Below are 27,526 nucleotides of genomic sequence, written 5' to 3' on the forward strand. Positions count from 1 at the left end.
AGGACCGAAGCCGACATTAATGCAACACTAATAAATTGCTCACAACCTGAGGTGTCGCCCTGTGTAGCCAATACCATATTTCCTGAGGTGCCCAACTTGGAGACGTGTCCAACACTACACAAGTACCTCATGTATGCTCGTTGCAATTTGCTCGACATCTGACCTTTTTGTTCAGATATGCTGCTGAAGGGTTTGGAAATTGGGTCCCAGTATGCCCCCAGTACGAAAAAGTTTGTCAGGTCCCGCAACGTAGGTGACACTTTATTCGCGACTCCAGCGACCTATAGGGGGGGCGCCACCACCGAACAAACATGGCAGCTGGGTCCAGGTCGCGTCGGCTCGGCCGGGCCGCCTGAATGGGTGGCGCATTCAATTTAACAGATTTTCTTTTGTTTAATGCCCAATTTTATGGATATTTGAACTGAGATGGTTAAGTGTAGCCGGTGCGCATAAACTTGCCGAGCATAGTTTTGTTTTGCCGGTGTTTTTTGTTCTTTTCATGTCAAACTTTCGTTTCGGAGACTTCGTTCAAAACCGAAACTATGGGCTCCGGAGAAACGGTAATAGACTCTAATTAGTTTTGATCATCTAAGGAAAGCGGCGATGGCTACAAAATTGTTCCACCGAGAGTAATTTTTAGCTAACTCGCATGCCTCGACCATGCGACTTATCTGTCCGCGAAATTACGAAAATTAAGCAAGCGCTTCTTGAGCCAAGGAGCATGTTAACCCGCTGGCGCTTCACTAAGCAGCTGATACTCGTATTTCAATTCAGGTTTTAGTAGCAATCGAGAAGTCATTTTGACGAATATGCGGATTATGTATTATATTACGTACTGTGTCCCACTAAAGCGATATTAGCATATTCTTCGGGTTGAAATATGAGCTTAGTTGACTAACTATTAGGTGAACTGCTGAATAAAAATATGTTTGACAGACAGATAGATACTACTTAAACTTAGCCAAATGGTTCTAGCCGGTAGAACGGAGACGAATGCGGACAAACTGAGGAGAGTCGTCATCGGAGATTCAGTCTGCATTGAACTTGACTTCGAATCCTGAACGGATAAAATGAGTATTTTTTGTGGCCGGTCAACCTGAGCAATGTAGACATATATTGCTGTTGGCTTCGACAGGGGTTATAATATAAATATTGGAGGCGCGATAGATCCTAATGCCGTGACAGCTTCTAACTTTGCGAGACGCGTTCCCCACCCTTTGAAAGCAGATAATTTCCCTCATTAATCATATGCAGCGAGCAGGTTTTCTGAATCAAGTAATTGCGAAATCCGCCCAACTCCTTCAGTGTAGTCTTTTTCGGCGAAAAGCAGCCAAGATGAATAACCGGCGTTAGTGGCTAAAACTTGAAGCTAATCGAGCACAACCAAACTCGAGAAAAGCAGCTATCGAACCTTCCCATTCACCTGACTGCAACATTGGTGTTCCTTCCAGTGAAACACTTCGTCTGTCGACCTCAGTCCACTGTTCTACATCCTTATAAAGAAACCACTTATCAGTTACCAAGTAGTCGTCAGTTTGAATGTGATTAGACGGGCTTTCAAGCATGTGATGGAAAGAAACAATCTACCGAGGCTTCACCACACTAATGAACACTCAGGCAAATTTAAGAAATGTTTGGACCTTCGTCAAATTACATTGCTCGTCCCCGCGCCGACAGCACGTGTCCGAGAAAGCCACCGGAGACGCGGCGGGGCGCGGAGCAACCTGGACCGACTGGTTCCCGGTTTTCCCGCTTGGCAGCGTCCGTTTTGCTGGAGTCGCGAATAAACAACCCAATATTTGAAAGAAATCTCTTGTTTGAGAGCAGTTAACAGCAGTTCTGAATGTATGAGGACAATGTTACGTACAAAACTAATCCTGGGATTTTACCTGGTTTCAACAAGAGTGCAACTAAAGGGAGCTGTAGTCAATATTGCACTGTGGTTTAGTAATTCTGCATCAACCATTCCCCCAGCTTGCTTCATTCTTGCTTTCGTAGCGGATATACTGACCTGGCCGTGGTGGGAAATCTTTGGCTCTTTTATTTTTTATGTTACTCTTTTGTTCCGCTTCTGCGGATTCCTCTTGGCCGCCGGAGGGTCGATCTGAAGCCGGAGGGTGTGGACGAGGCTAGATGCTTCTGTTTGTTTCTAGTATAACGCCTTTTGTGTGCCCGAGACCTTTTGACTCCCTTGACTGCCTTGCTCCAGTATCCAACACCGTGGTTCGAACCCGGTACAGGTGCCTCGTAAGTATAACGCCTTTGCACGAGTGGGTATCCAGGCGCGGGGCGTGCTATGACGGGTGGAGGTCAGGGCCATGCTCTGTTCTGTGTTGAGCTGACAGTATGGTGGAAGCTGCATGCTCATTGGACCAGTCACAAGCATCTTTTACCACTTGATCGGGCTTGCATCTGTCTGTACCCACACACAAAGCAGGGTCAGGTGACGAAGAAGAGGCGTCCGATTGGTCCGGCGAGCTCGTAGCTTTCATTACACTGTTCGCTTGGGGGCGAACAAAGTATGAAGTAATTTTGCTAGTTAAAAATAGCGTCTTTTTTTTTTTTTTTTTTCTTCTGCAAGCGACAACAGCAGTTGGTTTGGTCAGCATGTGCTTTTCTACCTTTGGTGACACCTCAATGTCTGGCGGGCATGCACAGTAGGAGGCGGAGCTTCCTAGGTATTTTTATCCCGTTGCCAACCATAGTGGGACCTTACCTAGCCAGTCCAAGGCTAAAGTGACGCAGCACTCGCATAACTGACGCAGCATTACGTCTTAACCTCTGGAGCTTTGTAGTTGCATTTGTTTCTGGCAAACAATTTTTTGATTGCTCGTTCCAAGTTCAGACTCTAAACTACAGTGCGTGGGACGCATCTTAAAATGGTGCGTTTAGATTTTCAAACTTGCTGCGCATCGGAATGTCCACAAGATAGGGACAAAGTGTGTTGCAGGAGGGACGGGGGTAATGCCACAGATTGTCACAATTTTGGCGGTCGGTCACGGAAGCGTTGAAAGGGCAGACCAGCGGTGTAGGCATAGTCACTGTACTTGGTTTCCCCTTACGATGGGCCACGGTGGGCGTTACAAGTAGGGTTCAGTGGTTTCAGGGCTTATGTTTTCCCACAGACTGGGTGTTTTTCGACATATATTTCTGGTTTCCGATGAAAAATAGGGACTTTCGCGGAATAAAACGGGGCATGGACGTGGAATTTCCAAACCTCCAGGGAACGTACGGACAACCCAAATACTTGGAAATTGTACCCTTACTGATTATGGAAGCGAATGAGACAAGGCGAGTGGCTCCGAAGTAGCAGCCTTGCAGACAGTTTGTCGGGTGGGTAGGGTCCGTTTTCCAGGTCAACAGAAAATAAAGCCGTAGATAGTTTTTTTCCCGCGAAGCTTGGGTTTGACTAATTCAAGGGCAGCTTGAATTCGGGGGTCTTGGGGTTTTCCAGACTTTGATAAGACAGCCTCCGGGATCAATTCTCGGGGTTCATCGGTATTTACCGAATATACGGAACCCTGGTTACGAGCTGTTGCAGCCTACCCGAACCTTCGAATGTCTCGCGTTCCTTAAGGTCATGTGACACCTGCACAATGTTGGATTGGCTCGGATGCTAGCTTCCTTCAAAGTCCGCCATATGGTGAAATTGAGCATGCCATCGTGATGTCCCTGCCGGTGGTACCGCCGGCATTGCGACGGACTGCAACGGCTTCTAGTTTGCTCTGGGTGGAGGAGCGGCAAACATATGCTGAGAATCTTGTTACAGTCAAGTTACTCGTACTTGAGAGGCTTTTGCTTTGCTTGGCCCTGGGGCACATTATGATTGCATGGTACCTTGTTCGACGTTCGTTCTGTTTTATGCGACTTTGAAACGAGAAGTGTTGCTTTGTTAACAATATAATCGTAACGACAAAAGTGTTATCTCTAACGAGTAGTTGCATCGCCGGGCACGCGAAGTTCGAACTGCACCTAATTGTTTTGCTGGAGTGCTCAGACGTGGTGTGTGCGGTGCACCAAAAGCGTGTGTCTGCGGTGTTCAGAAGCGTTGGTGATCTTTGTCTGCAGACACGATGCATTTAGTCATTTCGCTTTCCTTGTCGGTGGTAAAATAAGAGAGGTAGTTTGCCTTTCACGGGGTAATGCTAGTGTACGCCCGTGCATAGTGACCTGAATGCTAATAATTGCTAGGAGCTGTTCTTGATTCCATTCTCATTGCACGCAGGACTATGAAATATTGGTAAAAATGTACAACATCCTTTCACTCGTGTAATTGCAAAGACAAATATCTGGATCTGCTTTTATATTGCCACCGTTATGCATACGGTCTAGTACATTTGTAAACAGTTTCGAAACAATGGGGCGTTTTTTTTGGGCACCCCTCGTCCATGTCTCTGCTGCCTTCGGGGGAGTATTCTGCATTTGTGAAGATTTAAAGTTTACATGTTGCTTGTTCCTGCAATGTGAGCTGAGAGCTTGCATTGCAGGAAGGGTATTTGACTTAGAGCATGACTTGGAGCAACTTGGTAAAAAGTTGAAAAATAACGGGTCCTCATTCTGCTCCCGCAAAGAAGCAAGGTAGCCGGCAACTCCAGACCGCCCAACAGTTCTCAGCTGATGAAGCTGCGGTACAGGCCACTTCCTGTAAACTTGTTAATGATTACAGTGGCCTTTTCTGTGTTTTTCAACGGGGCCAAAATTTCAATAAAACCTTTCGATCTTTCGGGAAGCCGTGAAGCGGATTCTAGTTGATCTCTTTTTCTGCGGACACTTCATTTTCACGGAGTAACTAAAAAGAAAAAAGAGGGGCGGAATTTTTTTGCCACACGATCCTGCATGCAGATCGTGCAGCGGAATTCGGGAGTGACGACCGGGGTGGAAACAGCATTGGGTTGGTGTCACTTACAATAACATCCTGCTCTCTGCCGTGAGTAGCCACGTCAGTATCACATGTGCGTTTTGGGCTGTCCCGGTTCGTGCTTTGCTCGACCGCGGTCGGTGCTGGAGGTCCGTGTTCCTCTTCTGGATCCAAAGGCTCACTGCAGTTCTCCCCTTTTTTTCTCTCTCTTTTTCTTTCTTTCCCATGTTCTCTTCAAAAGGAACTGAAGACTACAGACTACAGGCCTTTGTAAGTGATGTCTCTTTTATGCCTCCTTTGATGTGCTGTAACCCCATAAGGCAAGGGAATGTTGGCATTTTTCATGCAGAGTATGAATTTGTGAGCAAGAGTTTGCAGCCTAGCATTGAAGCGTTCCTGTTTAAAATTATCTCTGTGTCTAGATTTGTAATAATGTGCAATAACTTTTTTTTTTTTTTTGTTGCATAAAGCCCAGTGCAGCTGAAAGTCTCACACTGACAAGAAATGGGGAGGCAGACACTCCATTTCCATTTTCAGACACTCCGTTTCTTGGTTCAGAAATGGAGTGTCTGAACCAAGAAATCGTGTTCAATTCGTACAGTCGCATTTCATCAAACACAGAGGAACTAGGAGACCGGGTGCCTACCAACCCGGAGCTTTCGGGGAATTTCAAAGTATCCATAAAAGTTAAAGAATTGTCGGGGATATTGTAAAATTTTCTCAAATAGCCTTTGCGTCGAGTAGTATAGGCAGCTACAAGTCAAGAAGGTAGGAGAAGCTCCTCCCACAAGCGTGATGCGCCCGTTTCAAATCCCTCCGCAGTCGAAACAAGAGTTCACTGGAAACGCTCCTTGTTGCGCTTCATTGGATAGATATTGGCTACAGAGTGATGCCAACTTGTGTCCGAGCCCCTGAAAGCAGCCTTTGTATCCATCGGAGGGGGAACCTACTCTCCGAAAGTCGTATTTGCTCCATCGGAGGGGGAAAACTAATCTCCCTTTTGTGGCTTCCACAATGCTAAGTTAAAGTAGAAAGATAAAGCAAATGTGTACAGGGAGGCAAGACCCTCCTCGCGCGTTGGATGGAATGTCACGGAAACGATGGGACGCTATTGGATGCGGAGGTGGCGGAGGGATATATGATTCCCTCTGAGGGGCATTTGCCACTACCTTCTTGAGCTGTAACTTACTAGAGTCACACAAGGCATCGCCAGTCAGCGTAGGCCACCCCACCGCTATATTTCACGGAATAAGAGAAGCAAACACTTTTATTTTTTTGTAATGGTGGGAGAATTTAATCAAAATGTTCGGACAAAACCTGGAAAAGTCTGAATTTTAGAAAAGCAATTTAGTAGACAGCCCTTGACTGTCCATTGCAGTGGTAAGAAAAGGGTACCTTCGCATTTTTCCTAGAACTTAGTTCTTAAATTGGCTCAACAGGTAGTAAAGATGCTGCATTCCATCCACGGGCTGCTACAGTAGTCCCGACTGATGGTCGGACATCTGCTCCCTCGGTGGCCGTTGAGAAGTCAGTACGGCATGTGCAGTGCTGACGTTTCATCGGCCGTGGATCGATCAGCCTGGAAAAACATGCTCGGAAACCTCCGGCGGAGTTTAGCTGACGGCCCTCCACAAGGGGCATTTGCTACATTTCCGCTCGACAAACGTGTGCCTGTATACTCCTTTCACCCTTAAGCCGAGATTAGAAGCTCCGCCTTCAGCACATGCTTTCTACCCTTGCTAACACAAGTGTGAACGTGCAGGCACGCGCAACCAAAACACTGCGGAAGCCAGCGAGCTCGCGGTGACGGTGGAGCTTCTAGTCTCGGCTTCAGGGTGAACGAAGTGTAGGCGTGGTGTACTGCAGAGACCGGTTATAATGAAGTTGTTTATAACGAAACAGCGGATATAGCGAAGGGATTTCTGATTCCCATTGACTTCGTTATAACTTGTCTCAACAGTACCTCTTATTTCCGAAGTGTGGTGACGCCTGCGGCCCCTTGTTGACCGGGGGGCACGTTTGTGCCGCTTACAGCTTCAGCGCAGTCCTGGCAGCGGCCTGAGCGGCGGCGGGGCCCATGACATGAGCAAGCCGCTGGGGTCCCAGCCCCCCCCTCCCGGCACGACCCTGTACGTGCAGCAGCCCCAAGGGGGAGCGCCTCCCCCGGGACAGCAGGGGCCCCCTCCCCAGCAGTGTGCACCTCCCCAGGGACAGCAGGGGCCCCCACAGGGCCCCCCACAGCACCTGGCCGGCACCCTGCAGCAGGGCATGGTGAGGCCATCTCTGAGGCGACTTTGACCTTGGGCAGCTCGGATTATCCGCTCATTTGTGTCACGTTGGGGCTTCGCCGGGCAACGGGAGCGCAGACCGTACTCCATTTTTTCTCACTTGGGACCACAGTGGGCGACACGAGCCATCCTGGTCGTTTCAGCCCTAGAACGCGTCGCATGACACTTGCACGGCATTGGATTGACTTCGACGGATTCTGGTGTATGCTGTGGTCGGTCATGAGATTAAGTGAAGTGCTCGAACAAATGTGCAAAAGAATCTCCTTTGGAACAAATTCTGGAACGAGAAATTGTCGGAGGAACTATTCCTGGGGGAAAGCGAACTGGATGCGGGCGAGCAATGAGATACCTACCGGTAGCCGTACAATGCGTGAAGTCGGGAAACCTGGTTTCTATGCATTTTTTTTATTAATTTCACAATTGGGTACAGCTTAGGTGGGAACTAATTTCACATGTCACTGGGACACTCAGTCATGTATGTTGGACGAAAAGGAGAGCCGACTTGGCACCAACAGCTGTTTTGGTCTCCCTCTGGCATGCCCGAGGGTGACCAGAACAGCTCTTGGTGCCAAGTCAATTCTCCTTTTCGTCCAATAGCTTCTCTTGGTTTTGGTCATTCTTGGGTTAGGTTAGGTTATGTCATGTCGCCTCCAGAAGCTTCCTACCTCCATGGTTTTGCTTGACACTTTGAATGATGACTGACCGGCTTTTTTTATTTTTTTTTTGTTTCTCGTGCAGGCATTCTACTCGAGGCAGGCCCAGCAAGTTCAGCAGGGGCCCCCACAGCAGCCAAATCCACAGGCAGCACCCCAACAGGTGAGAGAAAAGCCTGCACCTTGCACAGGGAAGTCAAGTCCATTGAGAGAAGGGAAATTGGGGGGGGGGGGGGGGGGGGGGGGGTACCTGACCCAAGCTGTTGCGACAGTCGCACGAAATTGCTGAAAGGGGTTGCAGCTTTTCGGCCTTCAGGGCTCGACGCATTTGCCCTCAGCTCAGTGTCGGCTTCTTTTCTTTTTTATAGGATGAGACAGGTTCAGATATTTGTATTCACCACGATGCGTTGTGTTACGCTGCACTGCATTGTGCCATCCTCGGTTCCCATAGTGAAGTTAGCACACTATTGGCAACAAGATGTTTTGTTGGTGTGCGGGAGCGTCAGCCGAAATGACTGCTTGTGCCTTTTTACGGCAAGTGGATGTCCTCAAGGTTCACGCTTCGAGTACGTGATTCCTTTTGTGTTCACAGTCATGTCTTTTTTACTCGCTTCCACCTGACATGTACGAGATAACCGGGACCAGCGCAAGATGCCGCCTTGTATGCCATCGTGCCACACGTCTGCCTCAGCCACTGTGATGGCTGATGGAGCTCGCACATGCTACAGATAACATTTTGCGGCACCTTGCGCCAGTCCCTTTTATCTCGTGGGCGTAGAACGGAAGTGAGCGAAAGAGACATGACTACGAACAAAAAAGAAAGCGCATGTGCAAAGCGTGAGTCTTGAGAGCAGGATCGCGCCGTGAGAAGGCGCAGCCCATCTTTACAGCTGGTGCTTCCGTGCCCCGCAAACTTTTACTGCCGATTGTACACATGCGTTTGGGTCTGAAGAAAGCTCACCTGAACCGGACGCTCTGCCGACCACCTTTGAAAGTGAGAAGGCAGTTCAACGCATTAAGAGGCACATGCAAAGAGGAGATGAAACTAGAAAAGAATTATCGGTCGACTGTTCTAGAAAAAAGCTATTACGTTGTTAGTGGTACGCGGTGTACTGGAAAAGCCGCGATCATGTATCCAAATTGTGGGCTTTCACTGGCTCTTTTGTATTGACCGCCTTATATTAGTGCTTTAGATTTGGTTTCTTTTTATGTCGTCGAAACCTTCATATTTCCCAGACCGGCTCCGTTACCCAAGTTTGTTTTCCTTTGTTTCGCGTGAAAATCATGCGGCTTTCATGGTGAAACTTGTTTCAGCATGGACTTTTGTTTTACAGTTGCTGATACTCTCTGAGGTCATATTTTTTTCAATATAAACATAAATTTTGTTCAAGGGGTCATGAAACAATTTTTCTACATCCTCCTTAGCTTTAATCCTCAGCTCAAAGGCGAATTGAGAAATCACAACGTTGTGGCATGCTTGGGCACCAGTGTGATGACTCCAAGCTTCCACTATGCTTTTTAAGCACACCATAGAACTTGTCATTCGCAAATGACGACAAGTTCCGTCAGGGCACTCATTGGCCACGAATGCGGATCCAAATATTCGTCGACTGATTGATTGTTGACGAGCGCATACGTCCGAGTGGCGCAGTTCTCGTGTCCAGTGCGTGAGCTGGGGTCGGCTGACGTCACTTTGGCACCGCTGGCTTGCTTTGGGCACGGCGGATGTATCGTAGTGAAAGGGCGGAGGGCTTTTGAAGGAAAAAAGGTCTGAAATAGTCAACTATATTTTCAAATGTTTGTACCGAAAAGCTGGCTTTTGACTTTCTACCCTCATTTTTTTGGCCCACTAAGCGATAATGCGATTAGTAAAGTCCCAATTTAAGATCATTTGGCCCAAAATTTGTTTCATGGCCCCTTTAAAGGGAAGATGGGGCACTTCTACATTTGAGAAAAAACGTTTGATTTGCGTTCATTTGGCCTTTAGAATAACAGATATCAAAATTATATTTCAATGCGACGCGCCGGAGAGCCACAAGATCCGTCGATGACGTCACGGACAGCGACTGTCTTTCGCGTTTTTCTCGCGTTTAACAATACTTACGCAGCAAATGGTCTGGGTATTCGGGTTCACGGGGTAAAAATACACTAGAATTCACTTCTAACTCATTTTTTCCAAGAAGCTCCGTAGCTTCCCTTTAAATTCTCCTTCCATAGGTTCATATTCTCTTCTGGAGTGCTTTTTGAAGATATAAAGCATACGACATTCGGTTGTGAATTGAGTTCTTTTTTTATTTTTACAAGTCACGCAGTGTTTTTTGTACAACGTTTGTGTGTCATGCAATGGTTCTTTGTGCCGTAGAAATTTGATTGGACAATGTTAGTCTAATGCAGTCAACAAATCTTGGGAGAAGTATGTGAACGTAGAGGCCCAGGAAGCTTTCACGAATTCGACATCAAATTGAGGGCTGCCGAGCACATATCTCCGCTTTTTCTAAAGCTGTCGTTGCATAATAAGAGGGGGGCAGACAAATAAGATGCAGCAGAGGGTTCTGCTACCACAAGGATGGACCTTCTGGGCAGTTACTTGCATAGTATGCAAGGACATCAAGGTGGCAGAACAGTGACCCTGTCTCATCACCCGTCCCATCTGAGGGGAAGCTGTTTCGTCACTTGCAGCCGATTGTACTATCCCTTCTAACCACTTGAGCCTTGGTGAACAATGCAGTCCCAGCAGCTGCCAAGCATAAAGGCCGATGTGGGTTGTATTCTTGTCTTCTGTCGGCCGTTTTGGGGAGGATCATGCAAATCCAGCCTGATGCGTCCCGTCAATAACACTCCATTTATTGTCAACCTTTTATCTATGTACAATAAGTAACAGTCAGTATGCTCGAAAAAACAATAAGTAGCAGTCAGTACATTCTTAAACGTATGCAGTTGGTCATGTCGCATCGGTACAAGCGGTTCCTCGTGTCTGCCCATGTTACTGGGGGGGGGGGGCCAATGGCTGTAACGCATACTTGGTCATGTCGAGGGTCCTCTGGACATGTTGCTCCTTCGGATCCATCGAAAGATTTAGAAAAATCGGAAGCCGAACCCGATTTCCAACAGCAGAAGCCTCAGCACCCGACTACTTCCGCAAGCGACGGAACAAGCGAGAATCGAGATGGTCCTTTTATGTCGTAGTGGAGCGTCACGCGTGACTTGCCAATGGCGTGCCGCTGCGGCGATCGCTTCTGTTTTTATTGCGTTTAGGGATTATTTTGGGTCAAACGGTTGTGATATTTGGACTCGGCAGGCAGAAACGCGTTCGAATCAACCATTAACAAACTATTTCCTAAAAGCTCTTCAGCTTCCCTTTAAAAACCCCAGCCGAGAAGTTGTATCTGTAAAATGTTGCGTTTTGGGATAATGCGAATGCCGTGTCTCGCTGCAGTGGATGATACAAACAAATGCTCCGACCTCAAGGCTGTGAAGTCGATTTTAAAATTCTCAAGGGACGTTAAGGTAAACAGCATCGTGGCACTTCCCGTCACTTGGGCAGCTTTAAAGCTATATCAAGAAAGGACACCTTGATATGCCATTCTATCAGCTCGGATCACATTCCATTAAGCCGTGAACGACCGACCCCTTTACGCAGCCGCTGTAGTCAAGGCCAACCGCTGCAGCATGAGAAATTGCGATTGCCACAGTCACTATGGCTAAGGCCAGGGAGTTCTTTTGCAGCCCTAGCCGAGGCTCTTTAGCTGAGTCTTGAGCTAAAGAAATAAATAAAATAGTCTACCAGTCCCGGAGGTAGTGCAATACCGGCGATGTTGCACCACCTCTGGGATCAAGGCAAGTTTCTCACCCAAACCTCTTACCGAGTATGTACGCATATTTAGCTGCACTTTTGAGCCCGTTTTGGACGATACAAATGTTTTCTGCCACCCCGAGGAATTTCTACCATGGAGATCCTACCGTATTAGCTTGACTGACTGGATGCCGACTCCAATGGCTGCCCCCGTCCGTGCAGGTGCAGGGTCAGTGTCCCCCCCAGCAGGTGGGGGGCAACCAGGGCCGGGGGGGAGGCGGCCTGGGCCGTCCCCCTCCCATGGGGCTGAGTGCAGCCCCCGGGGGAGGGGGTCCCCCCCCTCCGGGCTCGGTGGGGCAGGCCCCCGCCAACTACCAGCCCTCTATCATCAACTTTGCCCCGAGCCAGGCCGCCTACCCGACGCAGCACATCACGCCCATGGGCATCCTCAACTGTATGAACATCCAGGTGAGGGAGAGCTCCTTTCTCGGTTGACAGGGGATGCAGTGCTTGGAACGCGTCTCCGGCTGGTGCGTTTACTGCGTCTTCACTTCTGGTCCCCGAATTCCTTCCCGATGTCGCTTGTGACACGCACGCCACGATCTTGGCAGCAGAGGTGGACATTGCAGACGCCTGTTCCGCTGTAGGTCACTCTCCGGCCAGAGAGTCGAGCAGACGCTAGGTGGGACGCTGCGACGATGGTAGCCCTTGCATCTGCCGGCTCTTTCTCTGGCGTCCCTACAACAAGGCCCCAGAATTGCGGCATCCGAGAGCACGACGTGTAGTTTCCTGCGACGTGATTGGTTTCCAATTTGGGACTGCTTCTGACGCATGGGCGGTATAGGACACTAAGCGCACCAGTTAAGGACACGTTGGAGACACTGTATCTGGTATGGGAGGCTTCGAATGTCTTCGAGGATTGGCCGGGAATGTCCCAAAAAGAGGGGGCCACAGAGGCGCATAGATGAATACACGGGTGAAGATGATTGCCTATACTTCATTTAAAGTTAAGTCTACGTGCAGCGGATGCTACTAGCTAATGAGACCAATCAAGCAGCCTTAAAAGCGCAAGTCGCAGGGCTTTGACGATGAACACCGCAATGGTGTGCTCTTGACGCCGTCAGATCGGTCCCACTACCTCATGGCGTTGGCTGCGTCTGATGCGTCTTAACTTAAGTGAGAGGGAGTATTGGTAGACCTCCTGCGTTCATCACGAATGTCCGGTTAGAGTACAAGCCGATTGTGCAAATGGCGAGCTCAACCACTCGAACCAATTGAAGGGTTAAGGGTGCCAAAGACAATTCTTTCATCCCTTCGTAGCTGATGTAATATATGTATGTTGCCCATTTTTCTTGGAATTTTGAGGCAAATATTTCTAAACCTTTGCTGGGAGACGCGCTGTAACTGCGGTCCACTCGAGTTGCCCGAGCTGGTCGCTAGAAGCACAACCCGGTGAACGCGAGTAATACTCTTGCATTGCTCGGGCTTCGCCGGTCGGCGCCACCGGGAAAGATGCAATACTCCCTGCGGCCGCCCTGAGCCCTTTGGTTTTACCCCAGCGGAGTGGCCGTGCCTAAACTGGAGCACCTACAACTGAAACTGCAATCAATGCATCTGCCTAGGGTGCTTACTATTTGTGCTCCGCTTTAGGGTGGCGCCAACTTCTTGTTATCCTTTCCCAGATCCTCTCCCACCGCCATTTCTTCCCACTTCTTAATTCGTCAAACATGAACAACGTTGAGTTTCTGTAGTCTCGACACACCGGCAACACTGTGAGGCCACTTCCGTTTCTGTTCATAAGAGGGGTCGAGGCTCAGCGTGGTGGCTGTCGCTCTCTTTATTTGGGTGTTTCATATTTTGAAGTTGTGAGCAGGAAGTGTGCGTTGCTATTACGAAACGCGTGTTCCCGCGACTAAATGGAACGCAACAGACCGGCCTCGCACGCCAAAACCTCACCGTCTGAACGAGAGCGATGAGCGCACCCTAGCCCTAACGAGGATTAGTGGCGTTGTGCCAGCGCATGACCGGGGAGTGTGACAAAATGGTTGACGAAAACAGCGGAGGTTGCCAAGGTAACAAGGTAGGCAACACTGGTTTGTCGGCAACGGGTATCATAAACATTGTCGCCACCCTAAACAGCGGAGCGGCAGAAACATGTAGGCACCCTACATCTGCCGAGAGCCAAGGGCAATGATCCACTTTCTCGCTTTTTTCCTCTCGGATTCTCGAAACCAAGAAACCGGGACTTTTTTTCACATAACCATATACAGCAGGCTTGGCATTTGTCCGGTGTGTATAGACAGATTTTTAGCGAGGTTTTCTCGCTCTTTGTAGAGACCGCTAGCTTCGAGGTCTGCTAATAGCGGAGGAGCGGCTTGGCGGACTCTTTGGGTTTTCCGACTCACCGCCGTTGCCCGTCGCGCTTGCAGGCATTCCCGACCCAGCGGACGTCCCAGTTTAATACTACGACGGCCCAGTACGTCTACCCCCACCACCAGTACATCCCTCAACAGCACATGCCACAACCGCACCAAGGTGGGTATCTCTTTACTTGTCTCTCTCTTGCTTAGGAATGTCTCTTCACTTCGTCTTGTGACTGCCTGTCCTCTATTGTCTTGGTATTTCGATTGAGATCGAAACATGTTCATGAGATACTCCCTTACACTCTTATGCATCATTAGGCATGTCCCTGGTCCTTACTATGGTGCCTGAAATATGTTTTCAGAATCTTAATTTGGTCTCCTCGATTTCTGCCGCGAGTCATCGCAAGCCCGTAACACTGTGTTGCGCCGTAATCTAGGCGGCGGAGCAGCGGAGGTGGCTACGACGGTCGTTAATTCTGCACAGGGCTGTGTATATCGAGAGAGTTTGGTGAATGGGCGGAGCTTGTAGCTCTACTTGTAAACACAAATTAAGATTGCATATTTCCCGGTGTGTAAGTTTCGTTTTTCTTTTGTTTTTTGGTGCGACTTGTATAAGATTTTCTTTTGCGAGGTGTAACGCCATTTGTTTTTCATACTCCGCGCACCCTCTTATGTAAAGCACCATAACTACGTAGCCATAGGAGGTGTTTCCCCCTCCAGGGCCGGTTTTCTCGAAGCGATGGTAAACCCATTTTGGTAAACCACGGTGCCTAGGAAGGAAAAAGTACCTAGGTACTGTAATAAACGGCTGGATATAGAACAACCATAATTATTTATGATTGGGCAGTAAGATGCGCCATCTATCGGTGAAACAAGCCAGTCATTTTGTTTATCCTCTTTTTCCGCTGGTTGTTATCGGTCTAGTGTGGTATTTTAAGTCAAAATATAGTCATGTTGTACTTGAAGACCACTTTATTTGCTTCAGATGGTACGGAGAAATTTTTGCTTCTATGCTAGAGTTCGTCGACGAATATTCGAAAATGTAAGAAACATTTCCTTCAATATGTTTCGCCATAAACAACGCATAACTTTCCCGTGTGCCTTCCAGTCTGGCAACGCCGGTGCTGTAGTCTTGTTTTTGTTCCTTGCGAAGCACGTTTCTGCGATTCCTGCTGATTTCAACTGTTTGCCCCCTCTTCCGTTTGCCCAACCGATCCACCGGTGACGAGAAGCTAAGCTTCTTATCACCGTTGAATTGCTGGCCACAAAAGGTATGTAGAAACCTCGATGCTGTCGGCATACTGTCGGCGCACTGTGAACAAAAAAAACAACAAAAAACAATACAATGTCCCAGCTGTTCACCTGGAACGAAGACTTTAGCTAGGATAACCCCCTTTCTCCGCAAAGTAATCTCTACTCACGAGTTGGCGTGCATAGTGTAACAAATTAAACATGTTAGTATAAATATATAACAACACTCGTTCGCAAAACATTTTTTTACTCACCATAAAAACACTTCCAAGGCTTAAGCACCGTCATATGTCTTGAATCCCGGATTGCTGAAGAGTGATGCGTTCGCGGAATGCTGACGTCGGTAGTTTAATAGTCCCTCTGAACTACCGCTTTGCTTGACGTGCTAATGAGCTGATGGTGCGTCATTAATATAACAGCTGGATCGAAATGAATGTTCAGCAGAACCAAGCAGAACTATTAACCCTCATTAAGCGACGTCGCGGCCATTTTGCTTGTATGTACTGCTCCTCCCTCGGCGCCCCTGCTCTCCCAGTCACGTGACCTAAAATTCCCTCTTCTAGGGACAATAGTTAACTTTAAACCACAATCCGCGTTCGAAAAAACGGGCCCAGGAGGCACAGCTGTAGCCGCACTATTTTGACTTAGAATACGAGATATTTTAATTTTTATGGTTTCCCCGAAGCTGCTGAATGTGGATAGGCAAGACAGTGAGAATAAAGCTTTTACAGCATGTTATTGATGTTGGCTAGTTAAGCCATGGTTCCGTATTATTTTGCTTCAGTCCAGCAATGCTTAAAAGTAAGAGGGCTGGTATGCACGCATTGCAGAATATTTTCTCACGTCTTTCTCAGTGTCAGTTTGATAAGCAGTTCTTTTGTTCCATGCTCCAGCCGTGTTGCCACATGTAAGAGGAAGGATTGCGACTAGCCGATCTTTAAGCGGTACCAAAAAAAAGTATGTCAAGGTTTATCTTTCTGCCTGCGCATCGTTGCTCGCGTCGTCTCCAGAACTTGGTCTAGGCTTGGACTAGTTCTCCAAAGCTTGGTTTGCGAGTGTCTAGCTCCTTAAACTTTCGTTCTGTCGGCATGCGTTTGCTCGAATAAAGTTGACTACCCTCTCATTTTGCACATTTTTTGTCCTTTTGCTGCGAAATTGCCCCCTCCAGGCAACACCATGCTATGGGCGTTTCTCGTGAGTCGAAACGTGCGTCAAACGGAACGTGCGATCTAGCGATTGTGCGGAACTCCGATTTCGCGATATCAATGCGCGTAAACTAAAGAACTCGTCGCTTGAACTGTGCGAAGAGGTGTGACTTATACAGAGGTGCGACTTGCCTATATACCAATTTTTCCAGGAAAACTGCTAAATGTATGGATGTGCGGCTTTTACAAAGGTGCGAATTGTAATCTGGAAAATGTGGTAGTTCACTCGGAACGGAGTGGCCAAACAACCCCCCTATCTTGTGTAATCCAAGAACTCTGCTTGTTTCGGAGTCTTGTGTGCCTAGGCCAAGATTCCAAAACTATGGCCACAGCAACAGCTGGCTCGTTTGACCACTTCGAGTAATCCAATCTAAATTCATGGTTACAACTAGTTCCATAGAAAAAACAAAGTTCTTGTTCACTGACATTTTCATGCCTGTAATTGACCACTGTATCCAAGTGCCGCTCATTCTTCATTGACCTTCAGCTACAGAACTCGCAAATAAACTTCTTTTTTTTTTTTTTTTTTCCCATGTTTACTTTTAACAAAAAGATGCTTTCTGAAGTGAAGTAGAGCTGGACAATCAAGTGCTCGGGTTTGCAATGCCTTCATAGAATCCGCCATTCAGGGTGCAGAATTGTGGCGGTGGGGACGACATTGAAAATTTCGGTTGCCAGACTGTCTGCACGTTCGAGAGATTGCTAGACTCGACCACATAAGCGGCTCTAGTTCTGCGGTCGCTCGCTGTGCAGCCGGCCAGTCGACAGAAAGTGCGGCAACCACGGTCAAACTCAAATGTGTAGACCAGCCTTTGAAGTGAAACGGGGTGCGGCCTAGGCTTTTGGAAGCTCCCGCCGGACACCTTCTCCCTTCTCTCTTGCAGCTGTGTACTACGCGTCGCCGGCCATCGGTCCCATGCCAATGGTGGCTCCTCCCCAGGCCCAGGCCCCCAGGGGCCAGCTCACGTCCCCCCAGGGGTCCCAACCCCTGCAGCCTAGGCAGAAGCGCGTCCTGGCCATCTGCGACCCCAACACGGGGCGCAGCATCTTCGACGACGCTGAGACGCCCCCCGCAGAGTCCAGCCCTGCTGCGACACCGGTACGCCTAAGGCAGCTGACTAAGCCACTCTTCAGATCACGGGTTCTTGAACTTTGCTCCCGGGAACCCGGGGGGCTTTGGTATTTGGATGTTTTTTCGGTTGGGTTACGTATCAACGGGGAACAGATTAATGGGGTTCTGCAATACTTTCGCTACACTTTATTTCGTAAGTTCCATACAACTCAGTCTTGGGTAAATTACTTTTAAAAAGTAATTCGTTACAGTTACTTTCAGAAAAAAGTAGCGAAGTTACCGTTACAGTTACCACAACAAAAGAGTAACTCGTTACAGTTACTTTTAAAAAGTAACGACTTTACTTTTCAGTTACTTTTCTATTACACAAAAAAAAAATGAGAAAAAGCTTTTTACTTCATATTGTAACTTAGCATCAGTTGCTTCTCGAAGTTAGGCCCGCTTCAGACGGAGCAATTTCACCCAGCAATTCGACGTCGCAACACCAGCAACACCGGCCGCCCGCGTACACACGCAGCAACCGAATTGCTCCGACTTGCTATCATCATCATTAAATTTGATTCTTCTTTAACTATTTAGACGCCCAGCTACGCGCTAAAAATGCGTTCTTATATCTTTGAACGGCGTTGAGAATACTAACTCATTTTTCTGAAACTTTTTACAGTCGAACCTCGATATAACGAACTTCAATGTAACGAAATCCTCGATTTAACGAAGTATTTTATTTTTCATAATTTTTTGCCCATAGACCCCATGTATTTTTAGTCTCTATATAACGAAGTCTATTTTGCTGCTATTTCGATATAACGAAGCGCCATTGCAATAGAAGGCAATAAATAAATAGACTCTAAAAAACAACTTCGCAAAAAAATTCTGGTTAAAAAAAAAATTATGCGCAAACACGAGCGCTTGATAGGTTACTTTACGGGGACAGGCCTTCCAACGTCCCTAGGCCACCTAGGCTGCCCGAGGGTGCGGCGCCGGTAGCGCCGGCGAGGCATGCGGCAAAGCGGATTCCGCGAGGCTGGACAGAAAATGCCGAGCAAAAAGTTAACACGGCATAACAGCATCACCACTGACATTCACTGATCATCATAGTCCACTGTACCGCGGGTAGCGCGGGAGCCAACTTCAGCGGGGGAGCGACGTGATGGCGCGACCGCACGGGCAGTGCCATCTAGGAGAAGACCGAGAAGACCGATTATCGCTGGATTATCGTCTTGCGAGCGTGATGCAAAGCAAAGGCGCAAGCACACTGTGGGCCTGTGGGCGCAAGGGGGCAAGTAAACTGTGCGGGCAAGAGTGCTGTGTAGGTTGGAAACATTGGCACCGCCTAAACTAAACAGCTTTATTTTTGAACTGGGCGGTTCACTCACGTGCTTGCTGCCATAGGGAAACGTAAAGTTCTTTCTTTGGATGAGAAAGCAAACGTTTTGGACGCCATCCTGAAGAAAGTGCCGAGATCACGAGCACTCGGGAAGTGCTCGACGCAATGGACGTACTGAGGGGGTACACAGCGTCGCATGGGCAGCAAGATGCCGTGCAAGCGCTCTGGGCGCTCGAACGCCGTATGACCAGTATGACGCCGCTGCTACTGTCAGACAAGGCGCAAGCAAAACTCGCGGACTACTTTGCCCCTAAATAAATGTCATTTTCGGTGAGTTTTCATACCCGTAAAATGTTTCGGAATTTGTTTTTTTGCATGCTAAAGCCAAATTTCGATTTAGCGAAATTTCAATGTAACGAAGTAAATTGCGAATTTTACCGACTTTGTTACATCGAGGTTTAACTGTATTTCCGAAAACGATCCATTCTAAACCATAACTAAGTCTTTAGCTGTCATCATCACCACCACAGGGGTATCACGTGAAAATATCGCGTCTCTGATTGGCTGCAGCTGCTTCAACCGTCTTCGAATTGCACCGAGTTGCTCCGAGTTGCTTGTTCGAGCCGGACCCGATCTCAGCAATTCGCGTCGATCTAGGGAAAGCTAGGGAACAACCCGCCAGCAACCTCAAAATTGCTGGAAAAGTTGCCCCGTCTGAAGCGGGCCTAAGTGTTTGAAAGTTTCCACGCCAGAGTAGAGCCGCAAATCAAAATACGAAACATGCGCAGTGCAGAGTAGTGGCGTTAATCAAAATACGAGACATGCGCAGTGCCCTCCACGTGTATTGTTGTTTCACGGTTGATTCACCCAATTAAAAAGCGTTCGCACAAAAAAGAAAAAAGAAAAACCACAACATAGATAGTGCTTCAAGACGCTAAGATGTAAGTGTTCGGTCACAAAGTACAAGTGCGTGCTTAAAGTTAACTAGATATTTTTTCATGAAATCTATATGTGGCTATATTCGGGTCGTGACTCACGAGAAAGAACGTATTCACAACTTTGTGCAAGGCCAACTTGACACTCGAAATGTGGGAATAGACAATTTGGAAAGTGCAAGGAGTGGCTAAATTGCACTTGTTCAGTGATACTGTAAAACGCTTTATTTTCGCGGCCCCTATTTTTCGCGAATCGGTCACAGATGACATAATCGCGACCACTAAATTTCGCGAATTCCAGACGCCTGCATTGAAAATCTTAAGAAACAAAATTTTCGCGCGCCCTTAAATTTCGCAAATTCTTCAATTCGCGAAAATTGAGGGCTCGCGAACATTAAGGGTTTTACAGTATATTATTCATAAAACACTGGAAAGTAACTGCAAAAGTAACGTTGTTACTTTCATCGTTACCTCAGAAAAAAAGTAATAGAACTACAGTTCTAAGTTAATTTTTAAAAAGTAACTCGTTACAGTTGCAAGTTACCAAAAAAGTAAAGTTACAGTAACGTGTTACTACCCAAGACTGCGTACACTGCTGTGGAGCGGAGTGGGAGGATGACACTTTTGTGCGAATTGCAGAGGACTAGACGGTGCTGAAAGGGCACTACAACAATGTTTGGGCTTTACGGCAAAGAGTCTTAAATTGGGTAGCTTTCCTTGGGCTATCGGAAAAAGGGGGAATTCCTCCTTTTTTCTTTCCAGCCTCGAGTGCAGCTGTTTTCTTTCATCGGTACCTGTAATGGCGCGGCACACGATTTGCGAGATGTAATGCAGCAGGCTCAACAGCCTGCAGTCTCAATTTCTAAAGCGCTCGCAACGTCGCGTCATCGGTACGTTCCATGTCGCGCCCGTTTTCCGTTCACCCCTTGGCTGACTGTACGTTGGAAGCTATGGATTTGCCAGACCAACTAACTGCTTCCCACTTGTCATCTGACCTCGCTCCCCGCTCGTATGACTGGTCCAACCAGTCCGTAGCCTCCACTGCACCGCGAGCTTAGTGGGTGAACGGAGCACAGCTTGCACAGCGCACGAGGGACTCCACCCTTGTTTCCTTTTATGCGTTGGCAGGAGCAGCAGCCGTCCTCGAGCAGCACGAGTGACATCCCGGGCACGTTTGCCGCCCAAGTGGCAGCGACACTCGTCGATGCTCCGGCGCCTTCCAAATCCCCGGCGGCACCGGCGCCGCCTCCGCCGGCCGCCGCGGTGCTAGAACCGCCCCAGACTAAGTCCAACGAAAGGGTGGCCGAATGGGTGGCTGCCGCGGCCGCCGCGACGACGACTGCCCCCTCGCCCGCAGAGCGGCAGGGATCGCCACCCGCTGAGGAGGAGAGGGTGGCGGCGCCGACGGCGCCGGAGGAGACGGCGGCAGTCCCAGCCGCGGAGGAGAAGGAAGAAGAGGTGGAAGTGGCACCGGTGGCAGTGGAAGTGGGGGAAGTGAGGAACGGTGAAGGCAGGACGCCCGTGGTAGTGGAGGAGAGTGCCCGGAGGGCCGGAGACTGGGAGCCCGAAAGGACGGCGACGGCTGCGGCACTGGAGGCGTCGCGGGAAGCTGCCGATGGTGAGTTCCCTTCTGCCGCGTTAAAAGGCGACCCGTGGATGGTCTTGGTCGAGTCGTTTGAAAGCTAAGCCGCTTGGGCCGTTCGCATTCTTCTTCCTCCGTCTAACAGTACCACGAGCATCGTGCGACATTCACCAACTTGCCGATGGTTGACGGGCACCTTGGGCGACGTTTATTTTGAAAGTGGGACGTCGCGAGACTCTGGCGCTTGCCGTTCTCCCGGCCACTCAGGAGAACAGCAAGCGCTTTTTGCATCCTTTGTGGTCCTGTCATGACCCTTTAGAAGCCACGTGTCGTATTGCTCCAGTGTTCCCATCGGTGTGGGAAGGCGCACGCACTTGCCCAGAGTGGGCGCACACCAGAAGCTTTCTAAATGCTTCTTGATTGGACTGCTGTTTATCCTGAACTGATACAAGGCGTAGGCACATGAGGCTCGGGACAACTGACAGTACTCATGCTGTGCAACGATATGGTTGGACTGACCTTACTCCAAACACAGCTTATGCAGTGGCTCTGGTATTTGGAAAGCGACCTGAATTTCCGGGTGGTACAACTGCGGGTAGTTGTTGCATTTGAGATAGTTTTGACCAAGTAGGAACAGCCCTCGTTGTCAGAATGCAAGTTTTGCACACAGATAATGCAAAGTGGTTAGTTGTCGGATCCAAAAGAAAACAGGTTTTTGCATCCGAAACCAGCAGACTTTAACTGCTCTTAGGGGGGACATGGCCTGGGAGGGTCAACTTTTGAACCATTGTCTCAAAGTGATTCAAACTTTCAGGGTGAATTGAACCTCACTAGAATTGGTGACATCTAAAGTTTTAGTCTTATAGGCCAATTCTACAACATACTATGCTTAACAAGCTTCAGAAAAAAGTTACTTTATTAGGAAATGTACTTAATAAAAATAAAAATTGCAATCCACAAAATGTTTTGTATAATGTGAAGTAAAATACCCACAGTGCAAGTTAAGGTAAAAATTAATTGTAGAAAATGCAATTCTAGAGAAAAACAATAACATCCAAAAAAAGCAAATGATTTTAACAAATTTCTGAGTTTTAAAATATTCAGTTTTTGTCATGAAGAATTTAGCTTTTTCAGATTATGAGTACCTTAACTTGTTCCTCAGGAAATTTCAGTCAAGGACAGCACTGAATGAAATCTTTGCACTTTCAAAATGTCCAATGATACATTTCCTCGTACCACATTTCCTGCCAAAAAGTGAAACTGAGGAAAATGCATTTGAAGTTTCAACTTTAGGTTCTTTCTTTTCTGTGAGTCCGAGGTAGGCAAAATTCACCTGGCGCATTGTTAGCACCTTCCTCTTTGAGACTTCCCTGTTCCCCTGGCAATAGTTACCAGTTTGTGTCATTTGTAGGCTAGCTAACGTTTGCAGCAGGCATTCGTTGACAAATAAACTGGCAAGAACTAAGAGGCAAATCATACTAAGGAAGAGCAGTAAGGCAGGAATAGGGCCTGAAGTGGAAGATACTGTGAAAGGGTGTTACTGAAGATGACATAATATCATGCCACCGGGCAGGGCCACTTGTAAACCCTGTTTCGGGTCTCAACCAATAAGATTGCTCATACCAAATTTTCAGAATTTTTTCTGTTTGGATGTATTGGGTCCTCCTAGCCATTGATACTTGTAAACTTGGAAAGCTTCTACAGGCTAAATCTAGAGTAAATGGCACTTCCAATGAGGGTGAGATGTTGTGGCTAGGTTAAACGAGTATGAAGCAGTGCTAAATAAAAAATGCAAAAAGCTTGCTCCCTCCTGACTCGGAGGGCTGCCGACATGTCAAAAATAATTTATTCTGAGATAAATCCTGCCTGTTTATAAATTAAAGTTTCTGAAACCATTCTTTGGAAGTTAATAAGCATAAACATATCATTTTTAAAAAAAATGTTTTTCTCTGAAAATTTTTAATTCCGAGGCCATGTCCCCCCTTAAATGCACATGTCATCCTAATTCTGTACACGAAGTAGGAAATTAATAACACTCCACTAGGGGCCAACCTTCTCTTCATTAATGGTTCTTGCAATAAAAATGAACATAGTCAAGTTTACTAAAACATAATTTTGGAAGTAATGGTAATAAGCCCTCTGTTAGCAGCTTCAGTTAAAAAGATTACTTTTTTTTGCACTCAAATTTTTTATTGCTGCACATAAATGTTAGTTGAGTTGAGACAAACCATTGACCTTACATGCATTTTGCATATCGATGATTAAGATCGAATTAGCACTCAGTTTCCCAAGGACCTAACGATGTAGGTCATCAAAGCATACCCAACTTTCATGGTCAACAAGACTGCTTGGAAAAATTAAAGGGAGCTCGGGCAAAATGTTGGTGGTCATAGATTTTTATATTGGAGGCAGAGGGAGACACATAGAGACGGGGAAAAAGGGAACCTTGTTAAGTTTAGCATTGAATTTGGCGTCACATGACTTCTGCACCAATCCAGCTTCCCCGTTTAATTAAGTGGGGAAGGCACTGTAGGAAGGTAAGGAGAGAGGAGGGGAGGGAGGCAGATGAAGAGGTGCGTCTTAAGATGAGGGGATGAATTGACAAAGGGATGGAGAGAAAAAAAAAATGTGTGGTGCACATATATAAAAGTGGTGTGTGTGCAGAACTTCGTGCTGGGGGGGGGGGGGGGGGGGGCATTTGTAAGGATGCTATTCTCCCATTCTTTCGTGTGCACCGGGGGTCCACCCATGTCAATTGCCCTTCGAAAAGGGGGGAGGGGGGGGGGGGGGCGGCCGCCCCCGTCACCTCCCCCCTTGGACCCTCTCCTGGTGTGCAGGCAAAAGGACTTGGGAAGGAATGTGGTGCATATATAGGGTGTTTCACCAAAGGTGGACAAATTCAGTATTGTGAAAATTGCGCGTCGCGACAGAAGAAAGGCTCGTGTCGTTTTGGTCCTGGGACACGGGCACGCACATTTTCCACAGTTTGGGATAATTAAGTTGTTTATTACTTTTCCGTAATTAACTTTTTTAATATTGTGTTCAAGGGCTTGGTTTCAATGAGAAAATTGCTCAACATCATTGAAAAACACTAACAGCCGTATTCACCAGTCGTGACTAACTAGCGCTGTTTTAAGGTTAGTATTGCGTCTAGTAGTCCCGAACTAAGAGAAAAAATCAGCGACTAAGAATCGACTAGTTCTGAGGTATTCACGAGCTCGAAGCGAGTGGGTGACTATCTAGTCAGAACTAACAAGCAAGCGGAAATGGCATAAAAAGATAGGTCACACTTACACATACTTAAACGCCTCTGCGTAAATGAGTATTTTATCGCATAAAAACTAATATTTAAATGTTTATCAGGAACAAAAAAGTTACAATGAGAGGCTAATTGTCCGAGAGAGTTTTACACAGAAAAAGTAAAAAACACAACAAGAATCATGGCAGCCTCATTGCCAGCGACATAAACAAATATGGAAGCGCCCATAAACACATTTTTTCTCGTCGTCCAGCGCCCTGCTCAGATCTCTTTAGCGGTATTGCTGATCGTTGAAGATGGCTATTTACACAAGATTTGCTCCTCCAATTCTTTCTAGTTGTGTCCCCCAGCATTCCAGGACAGTAAGTGCTTCAGTAGCGCTGGCGGTCAGCAGTGATACGCCATGGCGCTGAGCCGCTAGTCACCCGCTGAATACCGGCTAAACTAGCCCTACCCTATGACTAATATTTGTTAGTTGACTTAGTCGCACGGAGCGACTAGGCCCTAAGCAGGACTGGTGAATACCAAGCACTCACTTAGCGGCGACTATCGCTGGCCACGTGATCATTTTAGTCGATGACGTTGCTAGTCACTGGTTAGACAGGCGCTACCTGCGTCTGGTGAATACGGGTGTAAGTCGACAAATTGCAGAACGATAGAAGGCACACGCAGCATTTTACGGCTTTCTGAAAAACCACACAAATTCGACGGGTTTTAAGTTTTGGCTTGCGATCGTAGCGCATCTCAACCCCGACAGCACCGCGCCCCGTGGAGAAATAGTACAACCAGCCTCTGCTGCGTTGCGCGAGGACAGCGCACCAGAGGTTGGTTGGGCGGGGAGGGTCAAGTTGGAAGGCAGGCCATGTGGTGCTGCTAACAGAAGTAGATGGCACAATGCGCACGCGAACTGAAGTCGCTGGTAACGGAGTTGGTGACTCAGCGCTGCCATCGGTGGCTGCACCATGGCCGGGCCATGGGACTGCGAAAACAACTAACTCTGTGGAGTCTTTGAGCTGTGCGCATCCCTAGCAAAGCGCACTTGGCGAGGTAGCTAAAACGCCGCCCCGTCTAATGCGTTGTGCCACTCTTTTAACGCAAAGGCGTCACTCGGAAATTCAAACAGATGCTCAAAGGTGTCAGCACAACAAATCTATCCCGAAGAAAACCCTCGCGCCAACCACAATACAAGTGGCGTGCAGCGCACGCACCCACAGTGCGAAAACTGCTTCTGGTTGGCGGCGAATGCACGGCCTGCGGCTCCCAGAGCCCATCGGTAGCATTATGAGCTACTTGGTGACGTTATTCGCAGACTCATTGCCCAACTCTCCCAGAGTGTCCGACAACTCAGTGTCAAAGAAACACGCATATTTGCAAACCTAGATTGTCCGGCTGACCCGCTAGAAGCTCTTTGCTGCTAGCAATATTCGTCGCGAGGCCCATGGGGGTCAACGCAATGCAATTTTCGTGGCACGAAGGCTCAGGGCAACGCCAGAGGCGACAACCCTCTAACTAGGGGGGGTGGTTGGCAGCGGAGTCAGCAACTGTCAGACAGTGGGGTGACTGTTGCTAACGATGCCCATCCCCAGAGGTGACCGGTACGATCGCGGGGTTTGAGGGAAGGCAAGACTATTCCCCAGAATTCGTTGTCAAAGCGTCTCCAGCGGCAAGACATGAAAAGAGAATGAACAAATTGTGATTCACTCGTACTTCCGGGCTGGCTCTTGGATTGGTGCCCGAATTCGGGCACCGATGGGATTCGCATCATGGCGGCACGTAAAGGGAGCCGGCCTCCCCAAGGAGCAGGAGTGGAATGGCTGCATGGTGCAGGTGTCTGGTGCATGTGTCTGCGCCAGGTGCATGTGTCTGCGCCATCCTGCGCCATGTTGCAGAAACTGCGCCACAGCCAATACCTCGTGCCATTATGCGCCAAATTGCAAAACGTGCGCCAAAAAACCTTTTATTTTGTCTTGGTTTCGGTTTTATTGACACAATTGGCAACAATGAGTGTTTAGCTTGGTCGGCCTTGCAATCCTTTGTTCGGTTTATTCTGCCTGCGTATTCTGAGTCAGAAGCGAGCAAAAAAACTCGGGTTCTAAGCGCGACACCATCTGCGACTGAATTGTTATTCTTCAACCATAAGCGGTTAACAAGTCTGCTGAGGTGAGGTCGAGTCGTTGAGCAACAGATTGCCAGATGCTCTGCAACCTAGGCTACGGGTGTCAGCCAGTTGAAAGCACATCAGCAAACAATTCCCTTTAGTACTTCATCGTTAGAAGCTGGAACTGCATTCTCGCAAGATGAATCATAATCTGATAGAACTGAAGTGCGGTCCGATCCGAAACCTTGCCGGCCAGCAGCTGCAAGTGGTAGATCTACTCTGTGTGCATTAACCTTGCTCCTGCTTATCGCTTCAAATACGGTAACTTCATTAATCGTAGTCTGCTGCTCCGATATCGAGTTGCACAATGGGATAAACTCGAAATTTGTTGCCCTGCTCCTTCGTGCAACTGCACGTCTGTTGCTTACGCGCGTCACGTGGTTCGCACATATAATTACTATGTCGAGCACGTGTAGGTTGTGCCATAAGCAGTGCTGGTTTGCATTTTGAGCAGCTGAAAGCCATTCAGAAAATATCGAGGACGCTATCTTCAGAAATATAGGGTACTTGCTGTTTGATTCTCGTTAAGGCTCACAAAGTTTCAAGTTTTCGCATCTGTTACACTGTTCTCTCATCTACCTAGGTCCCTAACCACTCATGTTCATCTGTGCTGCTAAGCACGATTGAAATTGCTCCCGTGCTTGTCTAAGACTCAAGCTGAAGTGCAATGAAAACTGATCTGAGCTGCTCCTAGCCTGCTCCAGAACATAGTTTTAGCTGCTCCCAACCTGCTCCAAAACAGCTGTTTCAGCTGCTCCCGTTTCTGCTCCCAAGTACATTTC

At 47.9% G+C, this 27,526-nt stretch overlaps 1 protein-coding gene across 4 annotated transcripts in view; it reads left to right on the forward strand.

The window, feature by feature from the left end:
* The window catches only part of LOC8035197 (eukaryotic translation initiation factor 4 gamma 1), a 93,849-nt gene that overhangs the window by 13,886 nt on the left and 52,437 nt on the right, over nt 1-27,526 (forward strand). For 3 of the 4 annotated variants that reach the window (XM_042290805.1, XM_042290802.1, XM_042290804.1), the window contains exons 2-8: nt 5,100-5,128; nt 6,893-7,129; nt 7,885-7,962; nt 11,815-12,060; nt 14,022-14,127; nt 17,296-17,510; nt 20,874-21,363. In XM_042290805.1, coding sequence (XP_042146739.1) covers nt 6,941-7,129; nt 7,885-7,962; nt 11,815-12,060; nt 14,022-14,127; nt 17,296-17,510; nt 20,874-21,363 — 1,324 coding nt within the window. In that variant the 5' untranslated portion in view covers nt 5,100-5,128; nt 6,893-6,940. Of the gene's footprint in view, nt 1-2,209; nt 2,248-5,099; nt 5,129-6,892; nt 7,130-7,884; nt 7,963-11,814; nt 12,061-14,021; nt 14,128-17,295; nt 17,511-20,873; nt 21,364-27,526 lie in introns of all 4 variants that reach the window. The other variant, XM_042290803.1, reaches the window with a different exon arrangement.

The sequence above is a fragment of the Ixodes scapularis genome, unplaced genomic scaffold, assembly GCF_016920785.2.
Source record: "Ixodes scapularis isolate PalLabHiFi unplaced genomic scaffold, ASM1692078v2 PGA_scaffold1__304_contigs__length_218370807, whole genome shotgun sequence".
Lineage (NCBI taxonomy): Eukaryota > Metazoa > Arthropoda > Arachnida > Ixodida > Ixodidae > Ixodes > Ixodes scapularis.